The sequence below is a fragment of the Syngnathus scovelli genome, chromosome 16 (genome assembly GCF_024217435.2).
Source record: "Syngnathus scovelli strain Florida chromosome 16, RoL_Ssco_1.2, whole genome shotgun sequence".
Lineage (NCBI taxonomy): Eukaryota > Metazoa > Chordata > Actinopteri > Syngnathiformes > Syngnathidae > Syngnathus > Syngnathus scovelli.
The window spans coordinates 1,951,985-1,971,785 of NC_090862.1; the positions used below are offsets into that span (position 1 = coordinate 1,951,985).

Here is a 19,801-nt window from a genome sequence, read left to right on the forward strand (position 1 = left end):
ATGCGTTTGTGTACATGACCTTTGGTGGTCGAACAATATTCGGAATTTGTTTCCTCATATTTTGGTAACATGTTTGATGATGCAGTAGCTCAAAGCAGCAGCCCAGAAAAAACATGACAGCCCAAGATGGTGGAATTGAAGCTCAGCATACAATGAGAATCTGCAGGGAAACTCCCAAGCATAAATAGTGCACAGCAGGACAAAAGCAAGAGAGGAATGTGACAGGTGTGGGAAAAAACTTGGGTCAAATAAATACGGATCTACTTGAGCTACCTAGACCTTGTTTGCTTTGAAATGAATGCAAACTGGTACCACGACTTTTCCTCTCGTCATTTCAAACCTCTTCATATCTCCGTTAACATTACTGACTAGTCAGCCTGAACAAATATTTGATGGTTGCTTTTGACCCAGTTTACTTTTCTGCTGAAATATGCACATTTAGTTTGGATTCAATAAGATTGGTTACTCCTACTGTTGTGGTTTGTTTTTGTTTTTTATATATGGCCTAGCTACAATTGTTATCAGATAAATATTAACTTTGATTATGACTTTACGGCTGCGTTGGTGGAGTTTGGGCGATATACTACGGTGCGTTCACTTTACGTCTCCAGCGTCGTAAACCGAGAACCCCGTTTACTTAACCCAATCTATCACTATGTTCTACTCTACTTTGACCACAAGGGGGACCCCTGACAGCTGCTGTCACACTTAAGGCCACCGAATTTGTTGTGTTGGATTGAGCCGATATGCTCCCGCGCGCTCACGTACGCTCACGCACGCGCACCGAGCGTATTGGCCACACCCCTCTCATGAATAATTCATCAACCTCTCCTCGACGAGTGCCAGAGAGGCTTCCCAGACGTCAAGCCTTTGCCGGTAGGGAAAGACATTCATTCGGCTTTCTACTATCGCCACTACTGACAAGGACATGAAAATAGCCGGCCATGACCGGGGCGTGGGAGTCTTGCTCCGGTACAACGGCTACGCGTGCTTCTGCTGGTTTATTTACAGGAGAGTACACACCGAGGGCTTGATATCGCCCCGACCGTGACCGACCTATTATCTGCCATTAATGACGCCATTTGGACCTCCGCTCACTTAAAGACAACTACGCAAGTGACTCACTCGTGGTAGGTTCATTATTGTCCTATTTTTTTTGTAAATAATTGCATGTGTGTGTACGTGCGTGCGCGTGCGTGCGTGCGAATTGCATTGCCTCACATCCTTTTCCAGTACGGTGCCATTAAATTAACAATACCACGTTGGGTAGGCTTGTTACTGTAAGTCACATTCTTTTGTATATTTGATTTGACTGCATATAAAAACAGGAATACATATTGTTAATGTTGAATTAATTGGTATTGTTTGTCATACAGTTGACACTGTTCATCAAATGAAAATAATCATGTTCTTGTTGGATCGTCAGAGACGTTTGAATGGATGGTTTGTAAGTGGTTGCTAATTGTGTATTTGTGAAAAAGAACACAAAGGATGAAACTTTTCCCATTGGAGGCAGCTGGTGGTTACCAGTTGTTTTGACAGGAAACAAATCCTTTGTGAAGAAATGACGGGATTATCAGTCACATTACAACATAACTCATCCCCCTGCCTTCATATCATAATTATGGCTTTGTATTTTTGTCTATGTTCTTTGTCTACACATCCGTCCGTCATATACATTCATCCAACATCCATCACAACCTTCCTTTCATCATCCATTTTTCTACCCATCTATTCCGAAAATGAAAAATACCAGAACGTAGTGGACTCTACCACACAGTTCTTTGGTTGAGTATATTTGAGAGCCATAAATAAAAGTCAAAAAAAAATAACAATTTCTTTCATCCTGGCTGAATGAGGTCTACTGAAGTTGTCATAAAACATCAGGTTTGCATGGTTGAGTGCGGTGGCAAAAGGTGGAAGGCAAGACTGGTGAGGAGGAGCTATTAAAAAAATATATAATTAATTTTCAAAAGAACAAGATTACTTTAAAGCAACAAAGAAACAGGGGGTAAAGTAAATTCAAGGCAAATATGAGATGTTTTTTGGCAAATGTCCCCCCCCCCCCCCCCTCACTGATTTCTGTTCCTAAACAGTGGCAGTGCAGATGGATGTAATCCCACGCTAATCTGACTAACCTTGTAGTCTGTAGTCTGGGTTTAATGTGACTCTGATTAAAATCCCTCCCACCACGGCAGTCATTAGTTAATTAGATTACTCGCGTGTGCTAATTAAAGGGACGAGGTAGAGCTCTTGAAGTGCAAGGCCTTTGTAATTTCATGATGATTTTATTTAGATTTATTCTCTTTGCGCATTTCATCCTCAGTTTTTGAGTCTGATGTGTTTTGTATTCTATTAGTCTTGATATTTAATGAAAGTAAAACAGTGTTGGGAGAAAGGTCTGTTTATTATTTGGAAGCAAGATGTAGTAGCGATAGGCGCTGTATGATTTAGTGCTCCGCTATGGTTTTCCAGATGGAAAGAGAGAGTGGAGTGCAGGTTGCTTGACTGTCGTCCTTGATGATCTTTACAGCTTTCTGTTTTGTCAGGGTTAAGGTCCCATGACACGCTTGTGTGTGCTGTGCATTTTTAAATACATCCTTCAACATGTTTACAATCCGAAACAGTCCAGTTGTCAGATAGTTCCCATTGTGGCAGCCATTATATTTCAAATAAATAATATTCAAAACGTCCTAATTTTTGAAGATAAAAATAATAATAAATATTTAAAATAAGTCAAAACACAAATAACTGTGGGTTCCTCCATAGATGTTCTATTATATTATATGTTATTTGTCTTATAAAGGTGGATCTCAGTGAGAATCGTATTGTGAAATTTTAGTATGGAAAGACACCAGTGTAATTTTTTGGGGGGATTTAATCACATCCATGCAAATTTTTAAACGAGTTAATTTGCCAAGTACTACACGTAACAATTTTCTACGCCAACTTCTTATCTTTAATCACTCCTCAGTGCCTAAGGCTTCTTATTATATTCTTATTACAGCCCACAGCTGAGCAGACTTTGGCTCAGCGGTGTTGCTAATTTCATTTCCTCCATGCTGAAGCATTGTAACAATTTTCCGCATGTCTCAAATGAAGATAGATTGTGCATTAAAAGACATGTTTTGTAGTTTTATACAGCTCATGTACTATATAATTTAGCATGTTTATTTCTTAGCACATCTTTTTTCCTGAAATACATACAACCGTTTGCACGATTGAAACATTAAATACATTTTAATAGGTGTTGAAATTATTTGCACTTTTGCATTTAATTACATTTGCATCCGATGTCAGATGGCAGCATTAAATCATTGTTTGCCACTAATTGGGTCATCCATCTGTGCTGTCAAAAGGGGGACCCTTTTTATACATTTAAACAATGCAAGACTGTAGAACAAGCCAGTGATATTAAGCCTTTAGAACAACCATAAAGCTGAAAAAAAAAACACCAGGGCATGTATTCAAGTTTTTTTTTTGCATCGTCATTAGCATATAGAGTCAAAACACTGGGTGGGGGAGTCAGGCCAATATGCCAGAGTCCACCCTTGCTAACAAGAATATGGGAGGTCATATAAAGCAGTAACTGACGACAGATGGTGTGTGTTCAAGTGTGTGTATGCTTGTGCATGTGCAATTCACATGAATGAGCTTGATGCCATGCCAGCGCTGAGTCATGTTTACTTGCCACAGACTGCCACGAGTGACTCAGGGATAAGACATGAAATCACTTTCTGTATTTCCCGCATCGCTCGTTAACTAGCAGAGCTGTAACAGGACGTGACCAGAGGGGAGTAGAGATGTTTGATTTTTTTTTTTTTTTTTTTCAAGATGAATGTCAGTGGTTCAGATGTAGGAAGCCAAGAAAAGCCTAGGCTTTATTGTACCGTTGGACAGTAGCTCAAAAAAGTCCTCAATGGAAGAAAAGTTCCGGCTCTTGGTAAAAAAATAACAAAATAACGAAATAAAAAAAAAGACTAATACATTTTTATATTTTTAAGTATATATTTTTAAGTATATCAGATCTGATCATTACGTTGCACAACTGACACATTCATCCAGATTCAATATTATAGTATTTTCCAACCACTTTATATTCTCATATGTTCCTTTATTATTAAGCAGAGTCATGCAGCTTTGCGTTTTCGACTCAAGCCTATCTTTCTTTTCATGCCTGCATGTCATTGGGGATTAGCACACTGACACACATTACGCACACGCAACGATAAGCGAGCTACTGCACATTATATCGAAGAAATAAGACGACAACTAGTCGCTGCAATTAGGATTTTGCGGGACAGCTCTTAGATGAGGATTATGTCTATTCCTCGACGAGCCACGCAGAGAGTGCTGGTGTTTTATAGGATTTAAGCCTGGAATGCACCACGCTACAGGTTGCATTTATCCTCACCAAGTATATTAACAGACCCGATTTACAGCCCAGATGGGACTGTGACAGGCTGTGCATTCGAGACTGTATATTAATGAAAGTCCCCCCGAAAAAAATACAAGGGGCCCGTAAAGCACTGGAAGAGAACTTTTGAGCTGCAGCAGATGGAGATTTTAGCTTCAACAAAAAGAATGAATAAGCAGATGGGTCAAAAATATGAGATGGAGCCCCTAAAACCCTGTTGACCCAACAACATCATTGTGTTTACAAAACCTTAAACAACTATTATCTTCAACTTAGTCTGCTTTACTGGTTGCATCAGCCCTGGTAAAGTTCAACCCTTTTAACCTATCATCTTTAATATATTGCATAACCTTTTTCTTGTATCTGCATTTATGCATCATCGTATTTTCTTGACAGGAAGTACATCGTGAGCAATCATGTTCCGAAACAGTCTGAAGATGTTGCTGGGAAGCAAAAGCCGCAAGAACAACGGTGGTCAGTATCACCCATGTGTCATTATGAGTCTTGTGAAACAGATCTCGGATTGTGCTGTGCTTTTTACCAGAAGGTCAAATGATAGAATGTGAAGCTTTGTTGTCAAGCCAAGGACCATATTCTATGTAGATAATTGACAGTTCAAACGATGGGATTCCCCTCACCAATCAGTGAAAAAAAATTGGAATGTTATTGAGTACTGAGGTCACCGGTACCGATACCGCGTACCGATACCGCGTACCGATACTGCTCGTACTGTAGATACATAACATTTATAAATATAAAAAATATATTTCTTCAAATAAATAGCTATTTTCTATTCTAATTTGGGGTTCTTAATCGTAAAAGGGCCACAAGGGAGCGGCCGCTATGGATTTACTTGTAATAAATAATGATACCGTAGATGGTTAGCATACATGAAGCTAAAAACAATCTTTAAATATCACAAAAACACTTCCAGTTTACACAACATAAGCAATCTGTAAATGTAAACCCAACCATGAACTAAGAATGACGGTACATAAAGTAAAAAAATCTTTCATTCAAATAGTTTTACATTCCAAGGCGATGTATTTGAATATTTTCTCCTGACAGGTGGTGGCAGTATTGAGTCCACAAGCTCAGACACGAGACTGACAGAAGGATCTACTCGCTCCCTTCCTTCCTCTCCTCTTAACATTCGTCAGGCCAAAAGAACAACTGGTAAGTCTTTTTTTTGTCAAGCAGTCCAAAACATTCACATCTTCATACTTTGTGATTAAATGTCAAATCAGTTTTTTGTTGAAGAATTCTTTAGAAAAAAAAACAATTCTGAGTCGCTTGGGCATCATAGGGACAGCAAAAAAATTAAATCCGCTAGCGTAGCCGCAGACAAAGGCCACTCGCTGGTTTTGGATTAAGAGGGCTGATCCGTGGTCTGCTACTGGGACACAAGTCGGGTTTATGATCTTGACAGACCCGAAACACCAAGTACAGCTGCCTTTAGATGAGGTTGAACTTTTCCAGAGCACCCTCCCCTTTCCTATTTTGACTCAGATAAAGCTGTGTGTCATATTGTGTCTGGTAAAAAAACAAAAAAAAGGGGTGGTTTGAACTTTGAACCCTCCTCGTTTTCCTCAGCGAGAGATAAAACACAGAAATGTAAGCCACCCCTTGTCATCCTCTCCTGCTTGTGCTCCCCTTCCTCCTCCGTTGGGTTGATTTGACACACTTCCACTAAACACTCCCATGTGCAGGAAAAACAGGAACGTCAGAAAAAACTGTCTTCATTCCTCTTTAGTCACATAGCAACAAAAAAAACTAACAATTGATTCGAAGTGTGAAATTGGAATTTTCCAAAAAAGAGGTGTCCACTTAGCACATTCTAGTGCTTTGTATCGCTGTCACTTTTCTGGCTGCTGTTGTTGGCCTGCATTCTTTTACACACAGTTAAAAAAAAGATTCGTAATATAGTGCGAAAATCCAGAAATCCAATGTTTGTGTAGTGGATGACAATCAACTACGTTCAGAAAGGAATGGGAGGAAACAAACTCGTGAGTGTAAACGTCACTTATCGCCTACAGATTTTGGATAACTGAAAGACCACCAAAAAAAAAATCTGGTTGTGTTAAAGCCTTTATGTGGGAGTAAAAAATGTTTCCCCATTTTGCAGAAATCACCGGAGTCTCCGGAGATGCATAAATGAAAGGGCGATACAATTGGATTGGATTTCCGTCAGTGTGACTTTTATTTCTTCAAATAGATGACATTTTATTTTGTAGCTATTAAAAATAAGGCTCTGTGACCTACATTTTTGGGTCAGGCAGTAATATTATCCTGAAAGATCTAGAAAATAAGGAATTTCAATCAAATATAGTCAACAAGTACTTTTTATTTTTTTACCCAGATGCATTTTTGTAGGTCATATCAACTGCTTGTGATCAGATGTTCTCTATCAGTAAAGATTCACCCTTGCCCCTAGTTTTTCAGCCTTCTAAAAGAGAAAAAAAAACTTTTTTCTGGAAGAAAATTGCTGTGTTGAGCTACTGGCGCTCTCTTTCTCCTTGGTGTGCAAGAGTGTGTGTTTTGGTTGGAGGAGGGGAGTGTGTGATTTGCGCCGCAGTCAGACGAGAGAGAGAGCGAGAGAGAGATCGTCTTTCAGACCAGATATGGAGGCTCTGCCGTGGAAAAGAAAAAAATCTGGTGGACTTGCAGACATTTTTGTTTTTGCTTCTCCATGCAAACTTGATCTGGAGCGGATCTCCCTGTGAATGAAAATGGTTTGTACTTTTGAAGACGAAAAGGAGCAGTGGAACACCCCCCCTTGGTCTGTTCTGAGTTGCGGTCAGCCTTAAAAGCTCTCCATGAGTGCGTGGACGTTCGATTACCTGACCATTAACTCTCTTTTCGTCTTGTACTCTTCTCTTTTTATGATGCCTCTGTGGAGTTTAAGCTAGAGTATCTTGAGTGCTTTCTTCTATTCCAGGAGAGCCTCGTTGGCTTATCTTCTCATTCCCACCGTCTGTCTTTTCTTTGTGTTCTCTGAAGAAGGTGGAGCTCAGAAGCTCTGTGGTGGTGATGATTCTTTTTTCTTTTTAGTGAAATGATCACAGCCGAAAGGTGTCGAAAGAGCTTTTTCCTTAGTCAAAGGCTTTTCTGGGGCAAGCGAGTCCTTTTGATGTAGTGACGCCGCCGCCTTCCACATGGAAACACTCTGAACCAATTACAACCTGGATCGTAGCTAGTTATGGACTGCACGGCGGCTATTTTGAAAGCGTGCGCCCGTTCCAGGACCGTGTGGTGTAGGCATGAGCGGGCCTCCGTGGATCACCCGTGGAGGTTCGCCGAGAACTGCCGTTGCGGGCCGGTCGGCACCTTGGGCAATGCGTCGTCGTCCCTTCTGCGAAGCTTGCTGTTTTACGTATGCTGCTGTCTGACTCACGAGGAAAACTCAGATCTGTGTCGGGATTGGGTCGATCCGCCCGTCAATGGAGAAAGGAGAAACAGGAGAGGGAGAGCATCTGAGGAAGGTGAGAGTGAAGTTGAATTTGGGTACTTATGCTAAAAACAAATATGTAAGAAAATAAAAAAATAAGTAAAAATAAGTTAATTACCCCACCAAAAAAATCTGAAAAGGTCATATTTTTAAAAAGTTAATTCTGTCAATCAAAGCAAAGCTGTCACAAAGAGCAATAAGATGTCATGTCGAAAATGATGCGCATTCTTTCCCCAACTTTGATGTTTTTGATTCCAGCTTTACTTCTGTGAAGTGGTTTTGGGGTTTTGATTTTCTTGGTTTTAGAAAGTAGCCTAACATTTAGGATATTTTTAGACAGGCTTTACAAATCCCAACTTTAACTCGAAGTTACAGACTTTACAAAATGCCCAATAAATATGAAAAGCAGCAAAAGGCAAGTGGACTGAAAGTGAAAAGGATACAAGAAGGTAAAGAAAGGGAATAATTGCAAGAACTCAAAAGGTTTAGCAACTCAGAAATGGAAAGACTAGCGCTTGTGTCTTTCCATTTTATTTTTGCCCGGCGACTCTCACACTCTGTCATTGACTGACCACACATGACTCTGTGGTCGTACGCACAATGCGTTTCTATTATTTAGTCCACCAGTCATCAATTTATAGCCGTAATTATAGACTCTTTAGAGGCAGTATGATTTTTCATGCTGTGGTTTTCCAAAACGCACGTACGCACGCACACACACGGAAGAATGTGCGTTTGTGTTGTGTGGAACAGAATGATGAAGCCTTACCAAGTGCCAGAAATGTTTTCATTTAGTCATGTGTGGTTTAGATGATAAAAATTGTATTTTATGAGGTTGAAATGCACAAATGAAAGTCATGCAAGATGGAGTTTCTAAATAAAATATTACAAGAATTCAACACGGAAGCCGTTTACGGAGTACAACGTTTAACGTATGCAGTTGCACTTTAATTGGTGTCAAGTTCACAGTCCCTTTAATTTTCAGTTCATGCGGTTGGAAAGTGGTGATATTGCAGTGAAAACAGATGGATACTTCCCAGGAAGAGCCAAAATAGTTAAAACAAATCTTGAACTAAACTTGTTCAAGGCTTGGTGTCTTGAGAAAAATAAAACTCGTATAGACTGGAAGTGAAAACTAACAAAGGGACTGACTGTAATAGTTTTGACTCAAAGTCATATTATTTAACAGTACAATGATTTTTCTTGGAATATTTTCAGAGCACTGGATGAACATCTATTTTTCATTAGCAGAAAGATTCTTCTTTCTACCCATTATGCTTGCTTGATAATGCGGAACAGCTTTTCCTTTAATTGTGCTCATCCGGGATCTCATTAGCATCTCTGTTTGACATTTATATCAGCGAAATCTTTTTTTTTTTTCCCTCTCTCGGGATATGCAGGCGAAGAGGAGGATTTGGGACCACCTCCCTCAGTCGATGAGGCGGCTGATGCCCTGATGACCCGACTGGGCTTTTTATTGGGAGAAAAGATCATTAATGAAGAACCTGGGTCACCTCACCATGCCCAAGTGGATGGACAGGTAATTGCACGTCAGTAAATGTGATTCCCAAAGAAGTTGAAATGAACGGAGTCACTCATGATTCACTTACAGCTTCACACAAATAACATATTTATTAATTTCCTCTCTCACAGAGGATTTCGCCTTCCTCCAGTTTGGACAGCAGCAACACATCCCCTACATGCACACTACAGCCCCCTGCTGGAGTGGAGGGCAACAACAACAACAAACCACCCATCCTTGCCTCTGTCACCTCCCCCACGTCTACACTTGAGAGCAGAGATAGCGGCATCATAGGTATGGATGACATTGTCAATTGATTTTAAGATGATTGATTGATTGATTGTAGTTCAGCACAAGAACTGATTAATTATAGACAAAAACATCTTTCAGCTACATTGACCAGCTATTCCGCTGAATCAGCACCAGAGCGTGATGACGCCAAGAACCCCAGTGGTGGTTACCAAGGCAACAGTCTCAAACTCTGGAGGCCAGTGATGGCATCGACTTCCTCTTCCTGTATGATGGCTACAGGAAGCTCCAACGACGACTTACTCTATGGGGCCGAGGACAACATGGCTTCCACATACAGCCTTAATAAACTCCACCCAGATTGGGGACAAGACTCCAACCGCTTGTCCGGATCCACCCACTCCATCCCGCTCTACCTTATGCCTCGCCCCAATTCGGTTGCTGGTAAGATGAATGGCGTATGTATGCGTGTGTTCTTGTGTGTCTCAGTCCCCCACCGCTCTTCCTGTTAGGAAGGAAATCTTTCTCTCCTCTAGTTTTTGTGAACTCACCACACAGGAAAGTTGTAGAGCTTGCACAGATTTCACGCCACGATTAAATGAGTCATTTCCCTCAAACATTTTAAAAATAAAAACGTTGATGTGCAAAAAGTAACTGGAGCACTCATACCTGCATTTGAATTTAAAAGTATAAAGGTTTTTTTTTTTTTATCTTATCTTCCCTTCCCCTTTCTTCGTGGTCACTGAGTTATGAACGCTCGAGAAGAGCACATTGGAAAGGAAGGAAGTAAGTAACATGTATGACGTCTCACAACACACACACACACGCACAGGATATGAAACAGAGTAAGCGCTAACGTTCTCTGTGGTGTTGGTTGTGACTCGATTGACTGTTCTCACACATTTGGTGAGTTCTCTTTTTGTATACAACGCAACTAAATCTTTACAGCATTTTGGGAAGACATTTTCTTTCAATGATTCTGTACATTTAATGCCGTGTAGAATTATGGCTGCATAATATTTTTCCTTCTGCAATGACAAGTATCCTGACTCTGTTAGTTGAGCTCTGTTAAACTAAGCGTGTCTTTTTTTTTTTGGTTCAGCCACTAGTTCTGCTCAACTTGAAGATCTAACCTACCTTGATGAACAGACAAGGCTGACTCCTTCCAGGGCATCCCTCAGAATGCCCAGACAAAATTCTGGAAGTCGAAGCCAACAGGAAAAGCGAGGTAAAGATACAGTAAAATACATTTGGAGAATTTTACAACAAGTCCAAAATGTTTTCTTTCCTTCTTTGCAGTTCAGTTGACTCCTTATCTTAACCTGAAGCCACTCCATTTTGAAATTCCCGGATTGTTGTCTGGGACGAGGTTCATTGGAAGGGAATGGCTCTTCCAGGAAATGGACACCTGTCTCTCCAGCGAGGACCCTTTAATCAATCGAGGGGTGGTGATTGTCGGAAATATGGGTTTTGGCAAGACGGCCATCGTTACCCGACTGGTGGCACTCAGTTGTCATGGGAACCGGATGTGGCCAACATCTGCTGGCAACCAGACGCTGCCCAAATGTGAGTACAAGCAGAGAATGGCCGTTAAAATTAAATGCAGTGGAATTTCCAAAATCAAACACTATATATTCTCTGACATGAGTGTTAAGAAAAAAATTTTAGTTGTTAAATATTTAAACTTAAAAAGTGAGGCCCTTGCATAGTAAGGAAGGCACGATGCTGGATATACACAGAAAAAAATGCTGTGTCTAATTTATTTCCTTAGGTAGTTGCACAAAATAAAATTATCTGGAGCCAGATAAAAAAATATAATAAATAAATAAAATAATAATAATACTTAAAAATACATCTGGATGGTTTCAGATTGAGTACATTCAACAAAAAAAATAAAAGACTTTACATTCTGCTGGTCTAATAAAAAAATTGGACTATAAAATGCACAGACTATCTGCTGGAGACAATTTCGACCAAAAGCGGCTTGGCATGGATTTTTTAGACTAAAGACCCCCAATGTGTTATTCCGCCCGCAAAGACAACCTCATATTCCAGACAGCTGAGTCATCATGCAGAAGGAACGGAATCGGCCAACTCTGTAACCAACAACTACTACATGCCAAACCAAATGGTCTGATGATATAGTGGAAAATAAAACACTAAAGTCGTGAGCGAGAGAGATATCCTTATTGTTAAGTAGCAGTCATAGTTGGGGAGATGTTTTCGCATGTGTTCTTGACATAAAGTCTCCTTCTATTCCAGACGCAGAATCTTTCCCCCATGATTCATTGGGAAGAGGAGGAGCAGGAGAAGGAGGAGGAGGGGAGAGCTGTCCAGGGACTCCAGAGATCAAGAGGAAACAGCAGGAGGCGCTCCTGAGGCTCGCAGGACAGGTCGTAACCTTGATTTTAAGATGTTTGCATCCATTGTGCCAAAAAAATAAATCTGATCGTGTATAATAATTGCTGAGCAAACAATTTGAACCGCAACAGTTACAGAAATGTCATTATACAACCTCTCCGCTCTGTTATGGCCATTTTCCAGCCATGACTTCCTAACTACCTTTGAGACCACAGACGCTTCAAATCAAAGAAGCTGTCAAGCATGACGTTCCAGTCAAGACTTCCTTTTTATAGCATCACACTCCTGAAACATTTATCTGACATGTGGCCCGAAAGCCATTTAATAACATTGAGGGCTGCGATTTATGACCTGTTGGGTTGCCGCTGACAGCCAAAAGGGAAATGATACATAGCTACTGCCAAGCAATAACAGAATGGCTGTCAGATGTATAACCCATTTGCACAAAAAAAATAAAAATAACACCCATAAGTACAAACTTAACCAACACCTCTGCTAGATGAATTAAATAACAACTGACTTTTGATTTCCGTAGGTTCAATGTTATCCCTGTGTGTCTTTGCAGGTGGTTTCTTATCATTTCTGTCAAGCTGATAACTGCCACACGTGCTTGGTACCCGAGTTCGTCCACAACATGGCAGCCATGTTAACCGAAGCTCCTCAGCTGTCAGCGTATCGAGAGCTTCTGCATCGCTCGCCTCAACTTCAGACCTCGCTCAGTCTGCGATCCTGCATCCAAGACCCGAGCTCGGCCCTCCAGAAAGGAATTCTCGAGCCTTTGGAGAGTCTTTACAAAGGTAAAAAAAAAAAAAGCATGTTTTTTTTTTAAAAATAGCCGCAAATTAATGATGTGGTTCTGCTTTGTTTTTCTCCAGAGAGGAAGTTGCACATGGAGGGGGCGGGGCTCATTCTACTGATTGATGGGCTAAATGAGGCAGAGTTCCATCGGCCAGACTACGGCGACACACTGACCTCCTTTTTGTCTCGGAACATTCACAAATTTCCTTCATGGTTAAAGATCATTGCTACTGTCAGGACCAATCAACAGGTATTTCATTTCATCTCGCCACAGGATGTGAACCTCATCAAATTCATTCCCTTAACTTTCTTGTCGTCCATCAGGACATCGCTCGGTCTTTACCTTTTCACGGCATCTCTTTAGACAGGATGGAAGAAAACATTGCCATAGATCAAGACCTGCAGGTAGCACACAAATGACTTGGGATCTTCTATCCTGGTACACTCAACCAATGATCTTCTTTTAGGGTTACCTGATGCAACGTATCAACAGCAGCCCCGACATTCAGAGCAATGTGTCGCTAAGCAACGGTCGCCTCGACAACATGGCGCTAAGCAAACTAGTAAGCCATCTAAAGTTCCTAAGCAAAGGCTCATACCTCTACCTGAAGCTGACCCTGGACTTGATAGAGGGAGGATACCTGGTCCTTAAGAGTTCCAGCTTTAAGGTATGCAAGATGGAAAGGAGTTTAAAGACGATCAAAAATAACCCCCTTGTGCTTCTTTGCTTCTCTAGGTGGTTCCAGTCAACCTTGCAGAAGTGTATCTGTTGCAACTAAACATGCGGTTTCCTACACAGTCATCTTTCCTGCGAGTCATACCACTTCTCAATGTTACCGTGGCAACGCTGCACCCGTTGACTGACCAACAGGTACACACAATCAATCAATGCAATCTCATTTTGGTCAATATTCTTTTAATTTAATTTTTTTTTTTTTTACATTTGACCCGCTTTCCTATTCAAGCTTTTCGAGGTGATCAATGCTGGCGCTCTGACCGGTGGAGCGATGCAATGGGCGGAGTTCAAGCAACATCTGGAGCAGCTCTTGCCTTTCCTCCTGCAGCGCTCCGATGGTAGTCGGATGCTAAACCACACCTCGTTCAGGGAATGGCTAGTGTGGAGGGATGAAGGGCAGGACAACAGGTTCCTCTGTGACCCCAGGTATTTGGAGAAGCAGAGGAGATTGCAACATCTCCTGAGTGCTGCACGTGAAATCTGTGGGACTAAAAAGATGATATTATTTCCTGCAGGAGCGGTCATACACTGCTGGCTTTCTGGCTCTGCAGACAACGAGGGAAGCTGAACCCACAGCAGATACTTGAGCTGGGACATCACATCTTAAAGGCTCACATTTACAAGGCAAGCTTTTTTTAGTCATGAATTGATTCGGCATGTCCTCGTCCTGCTGTGATCCATATTTTTTTTTTTTACCTTTGCCGCTTTCTGTCATGTAACAGGGCTTAAGCAAGAAGCTTGGGATTTCCTCCTCAATTCTGCAGGGCCTGTGGATGTCTTACAGTAGCGAGAACTTGAACCATGCTCTCGCATCACTGCGAAATCTTTATACGCCCAACATCAAGGTAATACACAGCAGAGTGTACATTTAATTATCATTGCGTTTAGAGGTCTCCGAAATTGTGAGGTGTCTTTTACTTGACTTGAACTTAGCTTCCTTTCTTATCCAGGTGAGCAGATTACTGATGATGAGCGGGGCTGATGTGGATTATCGGAGCGGTGTCCTCAATAATGCCCCCCTGCTTTGTGTCCACGCTCATTTGGGCCATGGGGACGCCGTAGCTCTTTTACTTGATCATGGAGCTCAGGTATTAAAAATGGAAATACAGATTTTTTTTTATTGTGTTAAAGCTAATGTATTTAACATTTTGTATAGGTTGATATTCAATCACAAGATGGCTTGACCGCATTAGGATTTGCTGCTTCTGCTGGACATCTGGATGTTATCACCTTGCTGAGTCAGCATAAAGCCAAGGTATGCAGCATCACGATTAACAAAAGCACAGGTTATGATTTTTTGGGGTGCAAAAATGGTCAAATTGTGCCTTTGCTTATGCTCAGGTTGGCCACGTCGACAGCTCAGGTCGCTGTGTTGCCGTGCATGCAGCTCAGCGGGGTCACCTCCACGTGCTACGTTTCCTTCTGAAGCACGCCGAATGGAGCTGCACCTCCTGCTGTGGCCAGAGGGGGGTGAGCAGGAGCCAGGCGCTGCAGCAAGCTCTGACTGCAGCTGCCAGCATGGGCCACGCAGAGGTACATGCATACAGATGTTTATCCGGTTTCCATACTTGACATCAAGCACCGATACCACGAGTACTTTTGATATGTTAAATTTCACCCAAAACAATGGCAGATAAATTAAAAGATTGTGTATGTTGTGTGTAGATTGTGTCGTATCTCCTGGATCCATCAGAGGAAGATCATGAAGAGGAGGAGAGACCTGGCATCAACACACCTGACAGTCTGTGGGGAGAGACAGGTACAATATTGGTTTCTGTTATAACTTTTTAAACATACCGAAATTGCTATTTTATCTCCATAGCCCTGACAGCAGCAGCAGGAGGTGGCAGGTTGCCAGTCTGCAAGCTGTTGTTGGGTCAAGGTGCCGCTCTGGAGCAAGGCAGCAGGCGAAGTGTCGTACCGCTCTTCTGTGCGGTCAGGCGGGGACATTGGCAGGTAGAAGCAACGCAACACACACAAAAACAAAGTCATTATTTATGTTTTCTTCTTCTTAATCTGTCTCCCCTCTTTTGTCAGGTTGTTGAGTTGCTATTGAATCACGGGGCGCAGGTTAATATGGTGGACCAACAGGGCCGCACGGCTTTGATGACAGCGGCCTCGGAAGGTCACATGACCACCGCCAAATTGCTGTTGGATCACGGTAAGGAAAAGCTCAGAGAATAAAAAATAACAATATGCATTTTAAATTTGGTGCAGAACAGTCATTCAGTTACAAAATGAACTTGCACTGGTCCAAAAAATATTTTTTAATTTTATTTTGATTTTACCCACTCCCATTTATTTGGATTCTTTCTCAGGTGCGTCTCTGGATCAGGCAGACAGGGAAGGTTTAACCGCGCTGAGCTGGGCGTGTCTGAAAGGCCAGCTCCCATTGGTCAGAGAGTTGGTGGCGAGAGGTGCCGCCACAACGCATAGTGACCGCAGCGGCCGGACACCGTTGGATCTGGCTGCGTTCCGCGGTGATCCCGAAGTGGTCCGTAAATACAAATAGATGCCATCTTTCGAAATGTTTAGAATGACACAGCAGAGTCAAGTTTGGCTTCTGCTTTGCGGCAGGTGAAGCATCTGGTCGATCACGGCGCATCGGTGGAACACGTCGACTCCAGCGGGATGCGACCGCTGGACCGAGCGGTCGGATGCAGGAACACCTCAGCCGTCATTGCTTTGCTCAAAAAAGGAGCCAAAATAGGTACGTCATCTTTTCAAAAATCAATTTGTTAAGAAAAAAGAAGTCAAGTTTCCATTATTTGAGGTTTGACTTGTTTGTGTGTGAAGGACCAGCAACCTGGGCCATGGCAACATCCAAACCAGACATTCTAATGGTCCTCATCAGTAAATTAGTCCAAGAGGGCGACAAACTGTATAAGGTAAGACACCAACTTAATTCAATGGAACTGTGCAGTGTAAATAGAAGGGAAAACTAATTTATCGCATGTTTTGATGTGTGTGTGTGTATAGCAAGGTAACGTGAGAGAAGCCGCACATTCCTATCAGTCTGCGCTCCAGAAGTTTCCAGCGGACGAGTTAAAGACGTTTAAACAGCTGAGAGTGTGCGTGCTCCTCAACCTGTCCCGTTGTCGGCGCAAGATGAATGTGAGTAGCACCGTCCTGGCATAAACACACGCTGAAGCGCTTCTCTTGAAATGCCTCGTCCATCTCAAACGGGAATTTCCACTTGCAGGATTTTGCCCTTGCCGAGGAGTTTGCTACCAAGGCTTTGGAGCTAAAAGCCAAATCTTATGAGGCCTTTTACGCCAGAGCACGTGCTAAACGCAGTCGCAGGTGAGGTAACCCGAACCCCTTAAGGCAAGATGTCATTTATATGATGTATATTTCGATGTATTTCTCCAAATGTAGGCAGTTTCATGCAGCCCTAGAAGATCTTCTGGAAGCCAGCCGCCTCTGTCCTTCCAACAGGGAGATTCAACGCCTGCTATCTCGGGTCAAGGAAGAGTGTCGACAACACGCTCAACAACTGGACTCAATGCCGCAAGGAAACGACGCAGGGCTTAGAAATTCGGAATACCTGCACGTTCACGCCAATGAGGCGTTTTCCAAGGATGAGGAGAATGAAGAAGATCGGTGGAAAGGAGATTCTACTGCTCATAATGTCTACGGTCGTCAAGTGGTGCAGTTGCCACCTTCCCTGTCGCCGACTCATCGGCCCAAGTCGAGTCCCAGCCATTCGCCCTCTTCCTCCCCCTCTCACCCGGCACCTTCCTACCAATGTTTCAGCCCTCCGACTTCTCCGCGGCAAAATCTGCAGCCCACCAGCCCCATGTCAGAGCGCAAATTATTCTCCGCTCACCACGCAGACCAGAACCAGGCACTGCAGCAGCATCACCACCAACTGAGATCTTTCCCTACTCAAAACCAGTGGCTCCAACCAGCTAAAGTCCAAGTGGTCAGAACGGGTCAAGCCGGGTCCTCGGTTCACTCTAGCGTGGTCTTGGGTAGTTCTACCTACTCCCAGTTTGCCCAACTGCCTAAAGAACTTGCTGAACTCGGGGACGGTCTTTGCCCAAACCCCTTTGAGATGAAACAGCAGGCGGGCGTGGCTTGCGGAGCTTTGTACCTTCAAGAGAGCCCAGATGTTGACCCGGTTTACCAGTCAAAAGCGACACCCGCCTACGGGGGGGGAATGACTCGCTTTGGCCAGCCCCGTCAGTACAGCCGCAACCAATCCAAAGCCGCTTATTACCCCATGGAAGTCACTGAAATGGCAAAAGCTCCACCTGATGATCATCACTACCTACGCCACCCGATCGGCGTTCAATCGACCTCTCCCGCTCTTCCCCACCGACCTGTCAACGTATGCTTCTCCACGAGCAGCGGCAGCCTGTCTGGCGGCCAGCAGGCCATCCGAGGCCCGACTTTCAGGACCTCGGCTTCCACGCAGCACGTGGACTTACCTTTTAAAGAACAACCCATCGCTCACGTGGATGATCTGGCACTCAACTCCTCTCCCCAGGCAGAGTGTGTCGTCGGAGGCGGGACTTATCCCGGAGAGGCGGGTCGTTCGTCGAGGAACACGCCTTACATGGGTCTTAATGACAAAACTGTAAGAGTGCTCCAACAGTATCAGCAACAGGCTCCGCCCGCTTCCTCATCCAGCCTCAGCCCCTCTCGATCGTGGGCCGTGTCTTCGGTGGACACCATCGTCACATCGCCCGGCAAACAAGCCGACGATCTGGTCCAATCGCAGCAAGCCTTCTCCATCGCCTATCACAACCGCAGCAACAACAACGGCCACTACGACAAGCAGCTGCCCTACTACGACGTGTTGCCAGCCAGCGCTCCTCTGGTTGCCGCTCAGAAGCTGCCTTATATCGACATGAAGCTCGTACGAACACTGCCGGTCAATAAAAAGACATGTCCCACCTCTCCCGTCAAAGCCAAAAGACCCTTTGTGGAGTCTAATGTATAGAGAAGACTAAGAAGATGAACATATTTGTACAACGTGGAGCCCAACATAAGAGGAGACTGAGATGAGAAGCCTTCAATGGTATCCATGGGGCTTCATCGCTGATACTTGAGGACTGCAAATTCCAACATCTCTGCCTGATAGTTCATCGTTGGTGGCACAATGAGGACCAGGAAGGTCTGAGGTCGACTTATTTCCTCCTTCGTGACTTTTTCGTGACGCCGTAGCATCTTGACGCCTTTACCAGAGAGCTGCTCAAGCTCTTAACCCGCTCCTACCTGGAAATTTGGATTTTTAAAAAAAAAAGCTACAGGGTAGTGCAGCAAGCCGTACTAGCACACTGAATTGTCCATAAACTAGTATAACAAGTACTAGTCAAAACACCAAGCAAATGTTAGCCTGCCATACGAGCGGTCAGAGTGAGTCAGTTCCAAAACACACTTTGAGTGACATCACATGGCTCTGACTCGCTGTGCAAAGGAAAACAATGCTATTTATCGTTTTTTTTATTGTTCTCCAAGTTGTTTGTCTTGAAAAGTGTACATTTAGTTGTCCTTTTGAAAAAGGGGGATGAAGAAAGATGTATATAATTTTTTTTTTAATTTTGAGCATCCTGCAAAAGAAATGTCTCTTCGGTTTGTTTTCAAAATTTCTCACCACGTGGATGTCAATTGTTACATGTGTGTTAGGGCTGCACTGAAAAGACAAAAAAAAAAAAAAAAACAGTCACCATAGTACGGTTTTTCTGAAAGTATATTTTCTTTTCACTTCAGCCCTTACGTTCGTTACTTATCGTTATCGCCATGGAAACATGCAGACATCTAAACGGATTGTCCCACTGGCTACGTTCATTTGACTCGTGTTTCATAGTTAGCGGTTGTAGCCAAGCGTTTGGCCCACTTCCGAGGCCAAAGAGTACACATTTGATAAACCTTTAGCACAAGTAGCCATCAAGTGAGATTCTTGTATTCATTCTCGATGCTGCTTGGCCTGCGCAGGGTCACAGGCCCGACTTGTTTTGAGTTTTCTGCTTTCAAATGTGTGCATTTGGTGAACATGAATGTTTGTTCTTTTTCTATGTTGCTGATAAACGAGACTTCTGACCTCGCTTTCACGGTACAGTTCTCAATACTGACATGTTTAGCAGCCGTGATTCGGAGCACTTGGGATTTTAAAATAGCCAACTCCATTGGCTGTATTAAAAGCTGTCATTAAATGTCATTGACAACTCACTGTAGTGTTTTATTTTGTAGACTGTGTTGCAGGAAGTGCATGTTAAGATGAACGTTGGTTTAATTTTGGCCATGGACCTTTATTTTGGCAAA

General features: G+C 43.0%; 1 protein-coding gene across 6 annotated transcripts; it reads left to right on the forward strand.

Moving 5' to 3' along the window:
• The first annotated feature begins 561 nt into the window (after positions 1-561).
• tanc2a (tetratricopeptide repeat, ankyrin repeat and coiled-coil containing 2a) lies at positions 562-19,708 on the forward strand. 6 transcript variants are annotated; one of them, XM_049743848.2, is made up of 29 exons: positions 562-876; positions 1,012-1,130; positions 4,814-4,891; positions 5,486-5,593; positions 9,266-9,405; positions 9,519-9,681; positions 9,778-10,080; positions 10,739-10,864; positions 10,936-11,202; positions 11,899-12,029; positions 12,563-12,794; positions 12,873-13,045; positions 13,120-13,200; positions 13,263-13,463; positions 13,532-13,666; positions 13,761-13,957; positions 14,047-14,155; positions 14,254-14,376; positions 14,482-14,619; positions 14,688-14,786; positions 14,873-15,064; positions 15,197-15,290; positions 15,354-15,692; positions 15,850-16,025; positions 16,109-16,241; positions 16,328-16,419; positions 16,511-16,645; positions 16,734-16,834; positions 16,910-19,708. In XM_049743848.2, exons 3-29 carry the CDS (start codon positions 4,834-4,836, stop codon positions 18,477-18,479), a joined length of 5,616 nt encoding a protein of 1,871 aa, XP_049599805.1. In that variant the 5' UTR covers positions 562-876; positions 1,012-1,130; positions 4,814-4,833; the 3' UTR covers positions 18,480-19,708. The 6 variants fall into 6 exon arrangements, with proteins under 6 accessions (XP_049599805.1, XP_068509431.1, XP_049599806.1 ...); XM_068653330.1 differs by having other exon boundaries at positions 562-1,130; XM_049743849.1 differs by lacking the exons at positions 562-876; positions 1,012-1,130 and adding an exon at positions 1,262-1,280.
• The last annotated feature ends 93 nt before the right edge of the window (positions 19,709-19,801 follow it).